Below are 19,516 nucleotides of genomic sequence, written 5' to 3'. Positions count from 1 at the left end.
ATAATGAGGTGTTTCTAGTTGTCACCATTTGGGGTGGGGTGTAAAGTGGGGGAGGGGTTAAAATAAACTTGGCCTATTTTGGGGATATGGGGGAAGAGCAGGCAGGAACAGAGCCCAGCAGCTGGGCTTTGGGAACAGGGAGTCCCCAGGCCCCTGGCATCCGCCCCTGGATGGTGCTGGCTTGGCATACTGGACACCAGGGCGCTCATGCCATCCTTGTTCCTGGGCAGCCAGCCTACCACAACCTCTGGTCCAGCTCCCTCCTAGGGGTCCTGTTGTTACTGTTGTTATTTTGCAGGTTGGGTGATGGCTACCCAGCCTCTGGCAGGGGCTTAGTCCACCCTGGAAGGCCACAGATTCTGAGAGCCCACGTGCCTGGAGGCATTCCTGGGCACACCTGTTCCCTCTAGCACCAGCTAGCAGGGCTGGCCACGTCTCCTTGACGGGCTCCCCAGGCCCAAGGAGAGGAAGCATGCAGCCACCTTGGCTCCAGTCATTGAGAAAACATTTATTGAGTACTTACTACATGCCAGACACCAAGCTAGGCCCTCTAAATATATAGATGAGTCAGACATGGTCCTGTTCCTGAAGAGAGCGAGGTCAGGTGGAGTAGGTGGCAGTTGAGGGAGATTAGGTGACAAGGAATAGTGATAATCATACACAAGAGATCGTGAGAGGTGCCGCGGTAGTCTTAGGAAATAAGTCCAATAGGAGGTGAGAGGAGAAAGCAATAAATCCCACCTGTGTGTGAGGCGAGGTGGGGGAGAGGGTTGGACGGCGGGGAAGCTTCCATGAGGAAACAGAAGTTACGCTGGACGGGCCCTGCAGGATAATGACTTAGCTCCCTTAAGTAATTTTTAGAAGGAGGAAGGCTATGAGTAAGTAAATACATAAATAAATAAAATTTTCGACGTGAGTAGTGCTTAACCGTGCAGAGTTAGGGAAGGGGTGAATTTCCTGGCCGGGGGACCAGCCCGGGCAGAGAGAGGACAGGATGGAACATGGATGTAGGCAATAGCCAGGAATTGCATTTGGCTGTATATGCTCTTGGCCAGTGATCCGGGCTGGACCTAATTCCCCCTGGGGCCGGAGTCCTCGGCTCCGCACTCCAGGGGCCCTGGGAAGCCCCATGTGCCGGCTTGGCAGGAGGTAGGTGCAGGGAGAGGCGGGCTCTGGCCCCTGGACGGGGTGAGAGGCCCCTCGGCCCAGGTCTGCTCCCGGGGGAGCCCATGGAGGGAGAGGCCCAAGGGTCTCCAGGCTGGGCCGGGCACTCACTCAAGAGCCTGGGCGATCACTCAGGAGCCCGGGCAGAGCGGGAGGTGGCTTGCCTGGCGGGCTCTCCTTTCCTGCGTTTGAGCCCCCAGGGCCGCCTGCTGCCTTTGCAGCACCGCCTGGGCACTAGGATCTCACTTCCCCGGAAGCCTCAGCTCCTCGTCCCATCCCCGCAGATCTTTCTCTGCAAGTGTCTTTGGCTGTGTTCTCAAATTTCTCCTCTCCTACACTTCATCCTTAATATAGGTTTTGGGCATGAATCTTCTTATGTTTATCTGTCCATCTGTCTCCTTGGCCCTTTCTCCTTGGGCTCCCCTCCCCTGCCCCCGCTGATTGTATTCAGTTCCCAATGACTGGTGTCTCTCACCTCCCCCCCACCCCACCGACCCAGCCTGTGCCAGATGCCTGAGACACTCTAGGCTCTGTGCTGTTTTACAAATATCATTTCTTTTCATCCTTGAAACAACCCTATCAGGTGGGCACTATTCTCAGCCCCTCAACATATGAAGCTCACCGTAGCCTCAGGGTCTTTGCACTGCCTGTTCCCTCTGCCTCTTGAGCTCTCCTGGATCTTCACATAACTTACTCCCTCACTCCTGGGCTCTGCTTAGATGTCACCCTGGCTGAGGCCTTGCCTCATCACCCTGTTAGAAATAGTTTCCTCACCATTACCCTCCTTACCCCCTTTTCTCTTGATTTTCCTTCCTGACACTTAGAGCATCGACATACTATATATTTTACTTATCGGTTGACAGTCTCCTACTAGAATATAAGGCCTCAGGGGCAGGGCTGTTTCCTGCTATTCGCCAGCACGCAGAACAGTGGCACGTAGTGGGCACTTAATTTCCATTTTATGGGCAAAGGCCCAGAGGCTCAGTGAGGCTAAGAACTTTGCCTCAGGCCTGTCAGGCAGTCAGCAGCAGAGCCAAACGTGGACTCGGAAGCATCGAACTTTAGATTTCCACCAACAACTGTCTCGGGTGAGCTCGGTGAAGGAGGCTGGTAACAAGGCTGGTAACAGCTGGGTCTCGGACTGGTGGGTCCCCAGGAGGACACAGCCAGTGGTGGGGGCCCCCCCGGGGAGGGAAGCTTGAGGGAGCAGCGCTGCACTGCCCGGAGGTGGTCCGTCCTGCGGGGGCGTGAGACCGGCCGCAGCCGTCCAGCAGGGAGCAGGGCTGGCCAGTCCAGTCCATGCAAGCATGGTTTCCACTTGGGCGGTTCCCGCCAAATCTACGCCCCGTGTCCTCAGGCCTGGAAGGAGCTGACCGCTGTGGCCGTGGGGACCAAGGCAAGTCACCCCCTCCACACCAGCCTCAGTTTCTTCTGCTGTAACATGGCAGAAGGGGCATCGAACTGGATGAGCTTCCGGGGCCCTTCACTTCTAAAGACCAAGGCTCTTCTGATTTTTCCAGCCCCAGATCCAGCTCAGCTCTCAGAAGCTGCGCGAGGCGGGCCGTGGAGGCCCCACTCCTCCCCAGCTCTGCCAGCTGTTTATTGAGCACATACTGTGTGCTAGATACTTGCCTTGTAGAAGCTCACACAGTCCCGCAGCATCCCCAGCGGGCACGGGTGCTGCCCCCATTCTGTAGTGAGAGGTGGGTACAGAGTACACCATTCACCCAGTGAGCGGCCGGGCCAGGGCCAGGGACCTAGGCCATCTGGCCCCTGGGTTCCTTAGCTCTTTGCGCCTGGTATCTGCTCGGCAGGGGCCAGCGGGCAGGAGGTGGATGTACCCACCGCCAGCTGTATAGGATGGCCGGGCAAGGGGCTGCTCAGCAGTCTCCGCGCAAGGCCTTGATGTCTAAATAGGGTGCTTCTGCAGCCACTGCCTCACTTCTTGGCCCCCTTTTGGCCCTGGCAGCCCTCTGTCAAGAGAGTGGGGGAAAAAAAAGGCAGCGTCCCTGCCGCCAGAGGGGAAGTGCTCTGATTGCGCTTGCTTAGGACCACCACTTACAAAATCACTCGGTTTGGGAACAACATAGGGGACAGAGGAGTAATTGGGGCCCCGAAGAGGGAACTGTAACCTCGGCACTGACCTGGGGCAACGTGCCAGAGCCCAGATGCCTGCATCTGTCCCAGCCCGGCCTCAGGTCTCTGTCCTCAGGGCGGGGGCTGGGGGGCTTTCTGGGGCCTGCCTGGCGCCGGCTGTCAGCCCTTGGAGAGGTCACCGGGGAGACTGAGGCCCCAAGGAGGGGTCACCAAGGAGGAGTGTTTGGTTAGAGGGCCGAGTGGAAAGAATTCTGAGTCGGGGTACCTGGCCTCAGTGTGGTCCTGAGCGAGTCATTTGCCCTCTCTCGTGCCTCTGCCACCCCTGAGAAACGGGTACATGTGGCTACCCTTTACCTGCCCCGTCTTCTGGGAGGGCGGCATGAGCAGTACCAGTACGTAGATGCAACAGTTCCGTGTTTCTAAAACACAGTGAAAGTGAGCGAACACTGCAGGAATTCTGGGAGTTGGGCCCTGACTCGGGAGGGCGGCTCGTAGGAGCCCAGGTTGGCAGTGAGGAAGGCGCCTTGGCCCGGTGGTTGAGAAAGTGGCTGGCACGTGGCCCTCCCTCCCTTGCCTCCCCTCGGTGCCCCTCTGCTCAGCCCCTTGGCAGCTCTTCCTGAACTTGTTTTTCCAGGCTGCTAATTAACTTCACGCTCGGCTCCCAGGTGGGCCAACTCTCCTGGCTAAACTTTTCCTCAGAGAGAGCGGAGAAAGTGAGCTCCTGCTTCCCATGCTTCCTGGCAGAGCTGGGAGAGGCTGTCTCCACCCCTTACCCCCACCTCCTCTGCTTCTGGGGACCGGGGTGGGGCAGCCCCAGGACTCTGGGTCCCCGGCATCCCCGCAGCCACGGGACAGGTGCCTCCACTAGGTCCTCCCTGAATGGCCACGGAGGGCTCACAGGCTGGAGCCATTCGCCTCAGGCCCATGTCAGCCTGTATTGCCTTCGTAGCCCATTTCTCAGGGAAGTAAAGTGAGGTCAGACAAGGAACTTGAAATTTACCTTTTCAGAAAAGCAGCAGAGAGGAGAAGCTCCAGGAAGAGTTGTCCAAGTAGCGAAAGTGTTGCCTGTGGCCTGCTACTTCCCTTCTCCTTCCTTGCTAGAGCTGATCAACCCGTCCATGTTCAAGTGTGAATAAACTGTGTGTGCTGGGTGTCGGTGTGAAGCCAAAGGCACACATCCCTGGGGTGTGAAACAGCAGTCATCACGGCGCTGGCTGGGGGCAGCGCTGACAGTCCAGAGAAGGCTCTCCTGGGTCCATGACATGATCCTGCCTGGGCGGCGGTGACGACAGTGTGGGGCAAGGAGCAGGTGCAGCCTGGAAGTTAAACCTGCTGAGTTCAAGTCTGGTTTCTGCCCCTTCCGGGCTGTGTGACCTTGGGTGAGCACAGAACCTCTCTGGTGCTCAGTTCCTCCCCCGGACGGCGAGATGGTGGGCCTTACGGCACAGGGTCCAGGGAGAACGAAGGCGGTAACCCGTACCAGGTGCCCAGCCGTGCCAGGAGAGAGGAGGCCACTAAGGGACGTGCAGCCCCAGACTCGCTCCTGCTCCGGAAGCTCTGGAGGTGCTGCTGCTTCATTTTCCCAGCTCCCCCTGTAGCCTCTGTCAGTGTTTGGCAGTAGTAAGGGCAAGGTGTGCCTTCTCGCCTCCCTGGGCAGACTCTCAGGGAGCAGAGCATCTCTGAGAGGCACGATTAGACAAGAGGCAAGGCCACGGTCAGGTGGAAATCAGGGTGGGGCAGGTGGGGGTGCTAAGTGGTTGTGGGGCCACAGCCCTTCCCCATCCACCTGTTTTAAGCACGGGCCTCTGCTCAGGGGGGGAGCCCATCCCACCCCCCGCCCGCCAGGCAGGACGGGCAGCAGCAGGGGGCGTGGGCCTCAGCAACAGGTACCCTGACAGTGGTGAATAACAGATGAAGGCTCCGTAATTGGTGTTATTACACACGCATTTCCTCTCCATTCATAATGATCGGACGCTTAAATCTCTGCCGAGTGCTGCTGTCATCATTCTAGCCGAGATCCCAGCAGCTGTCTGGACCAGCCGCTGCCACACTCCGATCCCAATGGGTGCAGTTTATTTTTTGTTGGAGCTCAGTGTCCCAGGAAATGTCAGTTGTTGGGAAGGGGAGGGGTGGCTATTCTGGGCGGACTCCCCCTGTCTCCTGCCATGGAGCATGCTGTCTTCCCTCGGGCGCTTCTCACTGTCTGGGCAGTTGGCTGGGATATTCTAAGCCGAGGGGTGGGGGAGAGGAGGTGGGCTGGGGCCGGGGCCAGGACGGGGGAGGGGGTCATGTCTGGAGCCTAAAGCCTCAGCTGGCAGAAAGAAGCCCCCTGTCTCTGGGCGTATCCCTTATAATGCAGTGGACCTCAAAACAGTGTGCATTAGAATTACCTGGAAGGTTACTGGGCCCTACCCCCAGTATTCCTCATTCAGTAGGTTTATGTGGGGCCCAAGAATTTGTGTTTCTAACTAGTCCCCAAGTGATGCTGCTGCTCCTGCTGATCCAGGGCCCCACTTTGAGGACCCACTGCCTTAAAGCCTAGTTACCCCAAGTATTGTCTGTGGACCGGCAGCCTCGCCCTGAGAGTTTGTTAGAAATGCAGACTCCTAGGCCCCCGCCTATGACTTCCTGAATCAGAACCACACTTGGACAAGATTCCTGGATGATTTACATACCCGTTACAGTTCAAGAAGCTATAAGGCACAATGGGACTACAGGTGCGCAGAGCTAGGCAGTAGGCGGGGCCAGGCAGCTGGAGTTACCTGTCCAGGTGCTTCCAGCCAGGAGCAGCCTCTGTCTTCTGTGCCCCATGACAAAGATTTGGAAATACTGCCTTAAGATACCCTAGCAGATGGATAAAGGCCCTCAGAGGGAATTCCAGCCCCTGACCCCATACCGTAGTCCTGCCCGATGACCCGTGCCCCCACCCTCCACACACAGGAGGGTGCCCGTCTGGCCCTGACAGGTGCCCCACTGTCCTCCTCACCCACAGGTGGTGGCCTTCGCCTCTCTCTTCTTCATCCTGGTCTCCATCACCACCTTCTGCCTGGAGACCCATGAGGCCTTCAACATTGACCGCAACGTGACAGAGATCCACCGGGTGGGGAACACCACCAGCGTGCACTTCCGGCGGGAGGTGGAGACAGAGCCCATCCTGACCTACATCGAGGGTGTGTGTGTGCTGTGGTTTACGCTGGAGTTCCTGGTGCGCATCGTGTGCTGCCCCGACACGCTGGACTTCGTCAAGAACCTTCTCAACATCATTGACTTTGTGGCCATCCTGCCCTTCTACCTGGAGGTGGGACTGAGCGGCCTGTCGTCCAAGGCGGCCCGAGACGTGCTGGGCTTCCTGCGCGTGGTGCGCTTCGTCCGAATCCTGCGCATCTTCAAGCTCACGCGCCACTTTGTGGGGCTGCGCGTGCTGGGCCACACCCTGCGTGCCAGCACCAACGAGTTCCTGCTGCTCATCATCTTCCTGGCCCTGGGCGTGCTCATCTTCGCCACCATGATCTACTATGCTGAGCGCATTGGCGCCAGGCCCTCTGACCCGCGGGGCAATGACCACACTGACTTCAAGAACATCCCCATCGGCTTCTGGTGGGCCGTGGTCACCATGACGACCCTAGGCTATGGGGATATGTATCCCAAGACGTGGTCAGGCATGCTGGTTGGGGCGCTGTGTGCACTGGCTGGCGTGCTCACCATTGCTATGCCCGTGCCGGTCATTGTCAACAACTTCGGCATGTACTACTCCCTGGCCATGGCCAAGCAGAAGCTGCCTAAGAAAAGAAAGAAGCATGTGCCACGGCCGCCCCAGCTTGAGTCACCCATTTACTGCAAGTCGGAGGACACCTCACCCCGGGACAGCACCTACAGTGACGCCAGCCCCCCTGCCCCAGAAGAGGGTATGGTTGAGAGGAAACGGGCAGGTGAGATTGGGGGTTGGGAAGGAAAGCCACCTCTTCTCCAGTGGCCGAGGGAGTCCCCAGATGAACCTCAGCCCTTGGAATTTAGGATTGTGCTTTACTGCTCCGGGCTTCCCTAAGTATAAGATGTGCCTTTAAGAGTGCAAAGTATTGAGGCCAAACCCCTAGCTTCTGGATTTCCAGTAGCTTTCTGGACATCAGGGTCTGTGAAGTGAGTGTCCCGCCCAGTTTAGGCTGTGAAGGGCAGTGCACAGGGCTGTAAATTCTGATACCACCTTGGCCACCATGCTGTGTGACCTCAGGCCAGTCACTAACCCTCTCTGATCCTCACCTGTAAAATGGGAATGCTCTCCTACTCCCAAGACTCTGATGAGACCCAAACAAATGACAGACATGAGAGGACTTTGAGAAGTAAAAGCTGCTTTACAAGTATCAGGCATTGTCATTATTAGGTAGAGAGCAGGGCAGCTGTTCTTCCAAGGTGCATCAATGCATGAATCATTCGTTTCCAAACGTTGGAGTCTCATATCTCTTGGCCTAATAAATGCAATAACGTAACAGCAGTGGGAGGCTGCCTTCTGTTCAGCACAAGCTAGATTGAGTCCTGGGCTCAGGGTTTCACATGGGATGGGAGGGAACCAGGAGGGAGTAGCCCAGAGTCGGGCAGGGGGGAAAGGAAGGTTGAGGAAATGGCATCTGCATCTTGAAGGACAGGGAGGGCCTGAGGATCAGGATCCTGCTCCTCAAGGATGGGAAAGGCCACCTCTGGAAGGTTGCTTCTGGCCGAGTCAAGAGGTGGGAAAGGAAATAGGCTTAACCCACAGCAACGTGCAGTTAGGCTGGAGAGTGGGAGCCTAAGTGTTAGGCATGGGGTGGGCTCCCGAGGGAGTCTGGGATTCCTAGTCTGGGGAGCCCTTGGATGCCAGGCCATCAGGGAACTGGGGTTGGGCCAGGAGACAAAGGTAGCAGCTTCTGACCAAGCTCTGGAAGCACCTGGGGGCGGGGGGTGCCTGACTTGTGATACCCACCGGCCTGTTGGGGGGTGCCCATTGTACATGCTGGGGCTACTCACTCGCTGGGGTCATGCGGGGGCCTGGGTTTTCCAGAGATGCTGATGGAACAGCACACCCACCAAAGTGGTACCCCCTTCCCCGATCCCTGAGTATAAATCTCAGCCAGTATCTGAGGTAATTTCAGCTGTACTCTGAGGCCCGTTCAGAGCTCAGGGGAAACCTGGTGTCAGCACAGACGAGCCCCTGCACCAGCTCCCCAGTGCTCACCTGCCACGCCCCATCAGCTATGCCTCAGCCTGACCCTAACTGGCTGGCCATGCACAGGGCACTCCTGGCCACCCTGCCTTCACACAGAGCAGGCCCCTCTCCAGGGCCAAGGGTGCCCCCAGGCTGCTGCCTGATAGAGGCAGGGTGAGCGCCCACAGCAGTGGGAGCCTTTGGAGCCTCTTCCATGCGGGGTCTTCCCCAGACAGGTGAGCCCCAAGCAGAGGGCTCCAGATCCTTCAGGCACCTGACTCTTCCCTACATGCCCGGTGAACAAGAGTAACTGCCTTCGGGGGGCCCAGAGACATAGCCATGGAAGCCAGTTTCTTGGTTTACCCCTGGCGGTGCCAGGCCCCGTCCCAGCGAGACAGGCGTTCTCCGAGGGAATGCAAGCTCATCCAGGTGTCAGCCTGAGCCAGAGCCCAGGAGGAAGCAGAGTCCGCCACCTGCCTTGGGCTGCCACCAGCCTGCAGCCGTCAGATTCAGGAACCCCTGCTTAAGGCATCTCTGGCCCCATGTCCCAGGAAAGATGCTAGGCCACGGCTGAGAGGGAAGCGGGGCCTTCTGACCCATACCCCCTCCCACCCCCGTGCGGGCCCACTCCCTGGCCCTCCCAGGGAGATGCCAGGCCCCCTTGGTAGGGGAAGTGAAACGCTGGGCCTGGGATCGGAGAGACGGAGGCAAGCCCATGAGGCAGGCCCCGGGCAGCCCCTCACCCAGCCTCCTTTCTGTCTGCCCCCTTTAGACTCCAAGCAGAATGGCGATGCCAACGCGGTGCTGTCAGACGAGGAGGGAGCTGGCCTCACCCAGCCCCTGGCCTCTGCCCCCACCCCTGAGGAGCGCCGGGCCCTGCGACGCTCTGGCCCCCGAGACAAAAACAAGAAGGCAGCGGCCTGCTTCCTGCTCAGCGCCGGGGACTATACCTGTGCCGATGGTAGTGTCCGGAAAGGTATGGCTCCCCGGGCCGGGCAGGGGGGAGCACCCATGGAGCTGAATCTCCCCAGTGTCCCCCCCAAGACGCAAGGTCCCCTCCTCCCCTAAGGTCTTGGCCACCATCTCCTCTGCCTTGAACGTGCCCCCGCTTTTAAGACAGGTAGCCTGATGCCTGATCCCTGGATTAGAAAGGCCTCTGGCATCCTCCCCCCGCCCCCTGCCACAGAGCCCAGCCATCCCCCACCCCCAATGCCCACGGTGAAGACAAGGGCCAGAGGGTAAGGGGATAGCAAATCAGGGGCCCCTGTCGTTGCCCTGCCTTTTATCACCACCTCGCCCTCTGGTTCCGGCTGCGACCGCGAGGCCTGGCCCCACGGGAGGGATCACGGCCACACTTTCCCTAGCCCTCCCTTAAACACAGCTAAGGTTTCCCAAGTAAGTACTCCCAGAGATGCCAACAGCCTTCAGGAGTCGGGGTGACAGCGAGCTGCTGGTGTGAGGTCTTCGGAGAGCCTAGCACAGGCCCCACCTGCACCAGCCTGCGCTGGACATCCAGGAGCCCAGGGGGCCCGGCCCAGCTCTGTGGGCTCTCGAGGCGGAGCCAGAAGGTGACCAGGAGGTGCGGATGGGGGCACGGTGGGTAGAGAAGTGTGCTCCGGAGGATTTGGAGGGTTCCAGGGAGCAGCCTGTTCTCCCCTGTGAGGGCAGGTGGAAGTTCTGTCAGTTGCCCCAAGCTGTGGCGGGGGAGCGGGGCGGAGGCTGGGCAGCGGAGCTGGGGTTCCTCATCTGCAAAAAGGCGCTTGGAAGTGACTGAGGCTGGTTGAGGGCCAGGAGTGGCTGTGAACAAGAGTCTCAGGAGCAGGTGTTCCCATCACTATTTTGTCTTTCGTGCCCTGTCCCTGCCTAAACAGTTCCACGATAAACCTTGACACCCCCAAAACAAAGCTTGTCCCTGTGTTCTCAGACCACTTCTTAGCCTGCCTTCTTTTAGCCGGATCCACCCTCCCCCCCCCACCCCCTGCCAAACTTCTTGCTTTCCCCAGACTCCAGAACAAGTGTAGGTTGAATGAGGCAGGGCAGTGGCTGCTGTAGGATTAGCCTGTGATGTCTCTGTTCCCCCGAGGATGACCCTGGCCTGCCCATCCCATGCAGCCTGCAGGGCACCTTCCCAGCCCTCACCCCTACAGGATTCCCAGGGTACCTTGACCCTAACCAGGCCCTGAGAGGTGTGTGTCCAGCTCTGCTGGGCGTATGTCCTATTGGGCGGCAGCAGCAGGAGTAGCTGTCTGGCAGCTGGAAGGAGATGGCCCAGAGGCCTCAGTTACAGGGCTGCAGACAGAAGGTACCCTCTCCTGTGTCCCTCTGGTCACCCCATCCTCTGTGTCCCTCAGTCCTTGGGCTCTGGATGTGCCTGTCTCTCCTGCTCCCCATCACAAACACACAGCGGCTTCCACTGTGTCCTGGTTCAGACGCAGATATTTGCTTCGGCTGGAGGATGCTAAGTGAGGGCCCAGAATGTGGGGCAGAGGGGCCACCACCTCCCTGTAAGACTTAAGCACTCCCATGAGTGTCCAGACCCCTGTTTTCACACTGGTATCGGGAGGGGCTCAGCAGCAGTGTGGAAGAGGCTACAAGGGTGCAAGCCAGGAGGGACAGTGAGGTCCTGGGGAGTGGGTCGCACCCAGGGCAGGGGTTGCACGTGTGCGTGCATGGGCCAGAGAGTCTGGAGCGCACATACCACCAGATCCCTCTGGGCGCTTGTGCGGCCCGGCTGCTCTATTTTCAAGATGCCTCCACACTGCTTCTTGGCAACAAGCATGTAGCTCAGCCAATTAGAGTGACCTTCGAGAGGGAACAGGTGGGTTGCTGGGAAACAGGCCCTGCTGAGCAAGCGTGGCAATTAGCATCGCCAAACTCCCAGGAAGCACTCGGCAACTTTCCCTGTGCCAGACCATGTCTCACTTCTCTGCACTCAGACTCCACAGAGAACCTGGAGTGGGGAGCCCGGGGCTCCCTCAGCCATGGGCACAGACCCCATTGTTAGTCTGTAGCTGCCCGAATGTCATTGTGCACTTCTGGGAGGAAGGTGCCCAGTACCAATCAGGGCTTCTCAGAATTGAGAAGAGCGCTAGAGGGATCTTTGCGTAGCTGGAGGGGAGCTTATCGGACAGTTACAGGGCAGAGATCAGCTATGGGGCCCCGGAGTCTGTACTCTGGAGCCCAGGTGACCTGGAAGCCAGGGAAAGCTAGGGAGCCTTCCCAGGTGGGCCGGACCCTTCAACCAGCCGGGGGCTCCCTGCCCCCACAGAGTCCCCCGGAGCGTGGATCCCACGGAGCTGCTCAGACAGGAAGCCATGCCCCTCTGACCCATGTGCCTTTTCTTCACCAAGGCTGTGCAAAGTCCCGGAGTCTAAACAACATAGCTGGAGCAGCTGGAACCAGTCTGGGGCTGTCTCCACTGGCATCGAGATACAGCTCACCCTACCCTCCAAGAAAGCTCCTGCTGTCCAACCACTTCCACCCTCTCACCAGCCCTCCACCTGGACACTCGGCCCCTTAGCTGCACCCTCGGCCCTCCCCACCTCTGGGCACCCCCCACGCTCACATGCCCTCTAGCCCTCCTTCCTCTGGAGGTCCGAGGGACCCAGGCAGGAGGCAGGAGAACCCAGGCCGCCTCTCCTCTCCTCCGCGGCCCCTGGCTCCCCAGAACGTTCAGCTCTGGAGACTGAGAGCAAGGCGGGGGGATTACTCCCAGGGCTGCTCCCCCACTGGTCCCCATCCCGAGCCGGGGCTGCTTGCACCCCACAGGACCCGTGCCTCGGCCTTGCCTCTGCTCAGGGTCCCACCTGCATCACGGCACATGCATCTCCATTCCTCGAGGCCTTCAGTCACTCACTGAATAGCTCTGTCTGTCTGTCTGTCCATCCCACACTCAGACCAGCAAAGAATAAGGCTGTTCGTGGGGCACGCCCATGTCTGCTGGTGTGCAGGGAGCTAGCTGGTCAGGGGGAGCGGTGCCCACCCCACCCACTGGGAGAGGAGGCCCCATGTCCTCCAGCTCTGGCCTGGCACGCAGGTGGTGGCCTCAGGTGCACGGTTGGCTGCCTCGGCAGGGGAATGCCCTCCCCAGGGAGTGACACCCCGCGGCAGAGCCCGGGCGGCCCATCTGCGCCCCGGCCGCCGCACCTCTCCCGCGCTGCTTTCTTGGCTTCCACGACCGTTTTTCTTCCCTCCTTGTCCCGCTGCCTCAGACTCCCAGCCCTGCCTGAGTCACCTGCGCTCCCACCCAGCCTCTGCGCTCTGGATTGCTGCCAGAACCAGAGACTCATCTAATTTCTATAATTAAGTGTATTCATTTACCTAACGAGCCTGGGAGCACAACAGGTTTGTGAGTCATTGAGGGAGCAGGGTGCACCCGGGCAAGGGCAGCTGAGGGGAAGTGTGAGGACAGCACCCCCTCCGGAGCTGGAGCTGGAGCTGGCACCCGAGCTCCTGGGAGGGCCGGGCGGGGGGGGGGGGGGGGCGGCAGGCGGGGGGGGCCCCCCCTCTGCAGCCTGGCGAGGAGGCGCTCGCCGCAGCCCCAGGCACACGGAGGCCTCAGCCAAGACATTTTCTGTTTCACCTGATGGGAATTAGACCTGACAGTGGAGCCGCGCGCCTGGCAGTTTTTAGAGCCGGATTATGCAACTTTGGAGAGGGAATGACTAAGGTCCATATCTGTCCCTTCCAGGGTGGGCAAAGATAGGACTGGCAGGACAGCACCCAGAGGTGCAGCAGGAGGCCGGGGCGTCTGGAGGCCGCCTGAAGGATGAACAGCGGTCAGATCAGATCATTCCATGAGGTTTGGGTGCTGTGAAAAGCCTGTGCCAGGAGCACCCTCATTTCACTGCCTTCTTCGGCCTGGGGCAGACACAGGAATGTGCCTTCCAGAAAAGTCTGTCCAGGGTGGGTACTGGGATGCCGCAGCCCTGTTGTGGTCCATGGGGCCTGTCTCCTGCTTGCTCTGAGAATGAAAGGTCCCCTTGAGAGATGAGAAAATGCAGGGGCATCCATGTGACCAGCCTTCAGAAGGGGACAGGCCCCCTTGAGTGACAGGAACAGGGGAGCTCTGTGGAGCAGGATGGAGGCTCTAGGAGCCCTGTCACCACGGGGCCTGGGAGCCTAGCTGCTTCTCCTTGGTGGGGACAGACTGAGTCCTGTCCCCGCAGGGCTCCCTGGCACCAGGGTCCTGGCCCTGGTGGGGACGTGATGAGCTAGGTGTCCCGCTGAGCACAGGCCCCACAGCTCTTCTGTCCTTGGGCTTGCCTTCCTGGCTCGGGGAGCTGAGGTGGCTATTTCTGTGGCGGCCCTCAAGTTGTCAGGAGTCCAAGTTTCCACGGCACCCACCTCCTCCTTCCCTCTCTTCCCTCCCACGGGGATGGGCATGCTCATGGCACCCCTCTGGTGGGTGCAGCTGTCCCTGGGCGACATGATTCGGCAGTGCTAGGCTGGGGCCCCTAGTGCCGTGGGAGACCGCGCCCGCCTGTCCCCCCACTGGCTCTCTGGCTTCTGTAAGGGAAACACGGGCCCTAGCTAACAGGACAGCTACCTCTCTGGGCCTCTGGGCCTCCCGGGGCCCTGGGAAGGGGCAAAGTGAGTCCTGGGGTTCACAGAGACCCACGGTACACCAGGCCCTGCCTAGGAAGGCGGCTGCCTACGTGGGCTTCAGCTTATCCAGGCCTTGGGACTCCCTCCTCAGGAGAAGGCTCTTCCACTACAGTCTGAGGGCACAGTTTGCTTTATGTTGCATGTAGACTCGGACCTGTACTCATTACTTTGTCTTCTAGAAGCCTTTCCCGCACAGCGAGGGCTCCCTCCCGGCACAGCAGGGCAGCTGCCCAGATAGGAGTTGTTAACCTTACTGACAACCTTACAGGCCATTTCCCAACCCCCAAGACTTTTGGGAGGAGCTGTGGGCTGAACCTAGAGGAGAAGATGTCTGTTCAGCGTAGGCCCGGGAGTCAAAGGGGAGACCGAGTGTCAGCCCAGGGCTGGGGCTCCGGGAGTCACCACTTGGGCCCTGGGCTGCCCTTTCACAGAGCCTCCTGAGGGAGGAGGGCCTCCTCTGCCCTGGCCAGAGAGCATCACCCCAAAATCCCTGCCCCTACGGCAGCCCCTTGCCTGCCTTCTGTGCCCCCACTGGGAAGGTAGAAGGGGAGGCCCAAGCCACTGACACTCCAGGCTGAGGATGGGGTGCCGAGAAGGGCTCACTGAGTGGCTGGCTTTCTCAATAAGATGCTCTTTCCTGGCTTTGTCTCCTGAGATGGACACATGCCTCCTCCCTGACCTTCCCCTTCAGGACCTACCCTCCAACTGCTCAAATTCTGCTCCAGCCAGATTGAGGAAGGGGGGCTAGGCACCACATGGCAGCGTACTCGGGAACCTTCTTCCCCAGCCCCCCTAGGACAGCAGACTGGCCCCAGGGAGTGAGGGGGGCAGGAGGCTGTGTGGGAGTGGGGAGCCCGAGCTGGACCACAGGCCATGCCAGGATCCAGGCCAGGCTGTGAGGCTGTGGTCCCCCTGTCCACTGCACTGGAGTTGTGAAGACCTAGGGCTAGGGATTTCTGGAACTCATGACCTGAGCAGGTACAGAGATACACTGTAGCATCACCTATGAGTCACTTTGGCCCAGCGCTGGGTAGGCAGCCAGGGGCTGCAAGGAGAGGCTCACCCCATCCCCTGACCCACCCCTGCTCTTCCTGGTGTCCTAGCCCTGGGTCCCCATGCCTTCCAGCTCTGCTCCTGGCCTAGCCCTTAGCCCACAGCCCGTGGGTCAGCAGCCAGCTTCCTTCTAACATCTCATTCTTTGTTTCTCCCTTTCTTTTGCTGAACTCCTTGCCCCCCCAGAAGGCAATGTTGAGCTGAAAGCGTGCGTCCCAGTGTCTCACACCTGTGCTCTTTAAACACAGAGACCTGCCACGACGCCCTCTCGCCCAGCTATGCCCAGGCTGAAGTCCTCACCCTCTCTTAAGCGGCACCAACGTGAGAGAGGCAGGCAGACAGACAGAAAGCCAAAGGCTTAGGGAAACTCTGCAACCCTGGCAAGAATCATTCAGAGATCCTTGTTTGCACAGGACTGACGGAAAACCTCCCGTGTGACCCTCCGGGCCCAGAGCCATCTGGGTCTGATGTTCTGTTCTGTTGTGCCCTGAAGAGATATATATGCACATATGATATCTATATTCATACATGCTATACTTGTGTGTGTAGTGCACGTGCTATTGGTGGTCTGTCTTCCCTGTGGGGCTCTGTCTCCGAGCCCATGCCCCACCCCAGGCCCCCCCGCCCTTCTGCTCACTGACGCCTTGTTTCTGCTGAACGCCCACGTGGAATGTCCCAGGGAGAGAGCCTCTGGGGACTGCCAGTTCCCAGCCTGGACTCGCCCTCTTGGGGTTGTTTCCCCGGTGGCCGGTGGTCTGTGGAAGGCCTGCCTGCCCACCCCCCCGCCCCGGGTCACTGCTCCACCAGCCCCACCCCACCCCAGATTGGGGTTCTACCTCCCACCCCACACCCCAGTTCTGGGGGGACTTCTAGGGGCTCCTCTCCTGCAGCGTCTTCCACCTTCCCTGTGTCTTGGACTGAGGGGGTGTTTTGTCTTTTCTTATTTTGGGGTATTTGTTCTGTCCTCTTCGTCCATTTGTTTTCAAAGATGCTGCTGGGCAGACGGGCAGGGAAGGGGCCTGTCTGCCCATCCGGCTCAGGGGTCTGAGAAGGGGAAGCCTCGGGCGAGTGGAGACCAGTTACAATACTGTCCTTCCTGGCCGGTGGCCAGAGGCCGCGTGCAATAGCAGAGGCCGGGTGACCCCTTCGACCTTGGCCTCTGCCCCTCCCTCGGGCCTCCTGCCCTGCTGCCCCGCCCCGCCTGGGCCCTCCCTACTGTTGGTCAGTCCTTGTCCACAGCCGTCCCCTGGTGTGTGTCTGGGGCATGCCTAGGCCGGGCCCTGCGCCCTGTCTGCATGCCTCCCCTGTCACACTGTGCTCGAGCCCCAATAAAGACATCTGGAGCGTCCTGCTGCTCCTGCCGCGAGTGACTGCCTCCGCCTCTCCTTTCCGGCTCTGTGTCTGTGGGGACATCCCCGGGCTGCCACCCCGACACCTGAGAGATGCAGCACACTCCTATCCCAGCCTCACAGCACACTCCTATCCCTGCCCCCTCCGGGGATCGTCCATACTGGCAACCGCTGCATGTTTGTGCAGGGCCAGGGCTCCTCCCGGGGCCCAGCCGGCTCTGTATGGGCCGAGCCCTGGGGCTGCCAGGGTAGTGGCAATGCCTGGGTCGCCGCGGATGGAGTCGACAGGGTGCTGGTGGCACCTGCGGGCCCAGTCAGGGATGGGCAGTGACGGGACGGCGGGCCCCTGGGGGGTGGCGAGTGATGGCGACACACGGCCCTCGCTGGGGCTCCCGCTCACCTGGCAGCACGTGTAGGGCGGGCTGCGGGCACACAGCCTACAGGCTCCTCGGGCCCCACGCCCGGCTCCGTGCTCCGCTGCCGCCACCTCGAGGCCGCCAAGCGGCGCCCTCCCCCTGGCCCCCGGGTGCGGGCCTGAGTCGGGTCTGCCATCGGCCAGCGGGGCGCCGAGGGGAGCTCACCTGGCCTCGGGTTCCCTGCCCTAGAAGAGGATCACGAGGGCCCGAGTTGGGGACGGGCCCGGCTGGGCCCCCATCTCTCCTGTGCTTCGCAGCGGCCCCCCGGGAGCGGGGCACGGGTGCCGAGGGCGGGGCGGGGGGGGGGCAGCGGCCTGGGCCTCGGGGCTTGGAGGCCCTGGAGCCGCGGGCTGAGGCCGGGCGGCGGCCCCACCGTCGGGTAAACACGCCTCCTGCACTCAGGCCGGAAGGGCTCCCAGGGGCCTGGCCGTGGCCGGGCACGAGGCTCTGCGGCCCCAACCGTAGTACGCAGCGCGCCCGCGGCCCAGATGGCCGCTTTTTTGTTTTGTGTTTTTGGAGCTGAGTGTGGAACTGTTTCACCATTTCATGGTCAGGGTCCAGGAACCAGCCCGCAGCCCAGGGGCACCAGGTGCCAGGAGCCCCTTGGGGACCCACGGAGATGCAGCTGGGGTCCCTGGCAACACTCCGGTGACAGACTCCTGGAGGGGGCAGGGGTGGCGAGCAGGGGCAGAGGGTTGGGTGAGAGAACGGGCCACTCCTCTGCCTCAGCTCACAGAAACAGCGGGCGCTGCTGTCGGGGAAGAAAGGCTGTGGCTTCCTCGGAAAGCAGGGGCTGAGCCCCAATTAGAGGACAGGACGATGGTGTCCAAGACCGACTCTGGCAGCCAGACACACTGGCTTCCTAGTTGTGTGACCCGAGGCCAGTTCCTTAAGCCGTTGGACCTTGGTTTCCTTCTCTGTGGAATGGGAGTAAGGGTAGCGCCCACCTCACGGAGCCGTTGGCAGACCTCAGGGAGCCGCGCCCGTGGAGCCCTGGGCACACCGTCCAGTGTGTAATCGTGCCTACAAATCCTGGGGGCAGGCCGAGAGCTGTAGAGCAACCAGCCCCATAAGTCACCCCGGTCTGGCTTAGGGCCTCACCTTCCAAGTAAGTGCTATGAATTAGCCTCATTTCATTCTGTCCAGCCCTCCTGTCCTTGTGCGGAGGCAGAGTGGCGGTCATCTTAGCAGACTGACGTGTATTGAGTGCTGGGCGATGCATCCAGTGCTCTCAAAAACACATTCCAAGATTGGTGTGATCATCCTCCTTGTTTCACAGAGAAAACCGCAGCGCAGCCATGAGGGCTCATTTCTCCAAGGTCACAGAGCCCAGGAGCAGAAGAGCCGGGACTCAAACCCAAGCAGTCTGGCTCCGTGAGTCCAAGGCCTCACTGCTTTTTAAACGGCAAAGGGCTTCAAAGTCAGAGCTCTGAGCGTAGGGATTTGTGCTTTTGCTGTGTTTCATTTCATGCATGCCCACTGATTCTGATAGCAAAGGTTTCATTTGCCCCTTTCACAGAGAAGAGAGGATTGAGGAAGTGAGCGATCTGGTGGTGCCTGCCCTGATCCACACACACACACACACACACACACACACACACACACACAAACGGGGATGATGGGCCCCGTTAATTAATTAGCATAACACCCAGCTCAGAATTATTGGTTCCTTCCTCTGTAACCCACTGAGTTTTGTTGTCTGAGGCTCAGAAGTGGGTGACCGAGATGGGGTCTGGTCTGGAAACCAAGTTACAGCCGGAGAGCAGGAGTCGCTCAGCCTGGAGAAGAAACGGGATCTCCATCTAAAGTGTTTGATGCGCATCCCAGGGCAAGTGGGTTTAGCTTATTTTCCGATCCCAGGGTGCAGACCTGGGACCAGTAGGTGGAAATATTAGGACAGATCAGGTTCATATAATGATGAACCTGACTTTTTATTTTCCTTACTATTATGAATTTCACACACGGTATGAAAAGCATCCCAAATCAACAGGGAAGGAAGGCCCTGTCACACTGTTAGTGCTACGCACCTCCTTGGAGGCACCACCGTTAACACTGGCGTTGGGTCCTTCCAGGCCTTGGGAAGGAAAAGCTTTCTAACAGACCGGCTAAATAGGAATGGCCACCCTGTGAGTATGAGGTTCCCATCCCTGGACATGTCTGGAGAGACAGCAGGTGGTCACGTGCCAGGGTTTGTGGGAAGAGTTTCTGCTGGGCGTGGAAGGCTGAATTAGAAGACCTCTTCCAGTTCTCACACATTGTTCTTGGGCTGGGTGGGGGGTGGCACATGCAGCTACTTAGAGGTGCAGACCCCCCTGGAGCCCAGGTCATCCTAACAGGACCCAGATAAACTTATTTCCCAGCATGATGTTCCCCAAAGTCCTTTACTGTGGAGCGGAACTCCCTGCTAGACTCCCTGTCTGCGTCTCTCCCGCCAACCATGGTGTACGCCAGGGCAGAGACTGGCATCTGTGGTATATCTGGTCCGACAACTTGGTTGATGCCCTGTGCTTGGGCTGACAATGTGTAGCCAGCACTGCCCCCCCTCCAGCCTCCCGGGGCCCTGCCAGCATCACCATGAGCATCTGCCTTCTTTGCCAGGCTCCAGGGCTTTGTGGGATTGACACAACAGGTGGCACAGGAGCTGGCCCAGACAC

At 59.7% G+C, this 19,516-nt stretch overlaps 1 protein-coding gene across 6 annotated transcripts in view; it reads left to right on the top strand.

The window, feature by feature from the left end:
- The window catches only part of KCNC4 (potassium voltage-gated channel subfamily C member 4), a 45,025-nt gene that overhangs the window by 4,989 nt on the left and 20,520 nt on the right, over positions 1 to 19,516 (top strand). The window contains exons 2-5 of one of the 6 annotated variants that reach the window (XR_005361011.1): positions 6,254 to 7,190; positions 9,210 to 9,413; positions 13,128 to 13,342; positions 15,284 to 15,404. Coding sequence is in view for 4 of the 6 variants with exons in the window: in XM_038541036.1 (XP_038396964.1) it covers positions 6,254 to 7,190; positions 9,210 to 9,413; positions 11,788 to 11,957 (1,311 nt within the window). In the remaining 2 variants the exon portion in view is untranslated. Of the gene's footprint in view, positions 1 to 6,253; positions 7,191 to 9,209; positions 9,414 to 11,787; positions 12,904 to 13,127; positions 16,464 to 19,516 lie in introns of those variants that run through there. The other 5 variants (XM_038541039.1, XM_038541037.1, XM_038541038.1 and 2 more) reach the window with 5 other exon arrangements.

Source organism: Canis lupus, chromosome 6 (assembly GCF_011100685.1).
Source record: "Canis lupus familiaris isolate Mischka breed German Shepherd chromosome 6, alternate assembly UU_Cfam_GSD_1.0, whole genome shotgun sequence".
In the NCBI taxonomy this organism is placed as follows: Eukaryota; Metazoa; Chordata; class Mammalia; order Carnivora; family Canidae; genus Canis; species Canis lupus.
Note: the sequence above shows the minus strand (reverse complement) of the source record. Positions and strands in the feature narration are given on the sequence as shown.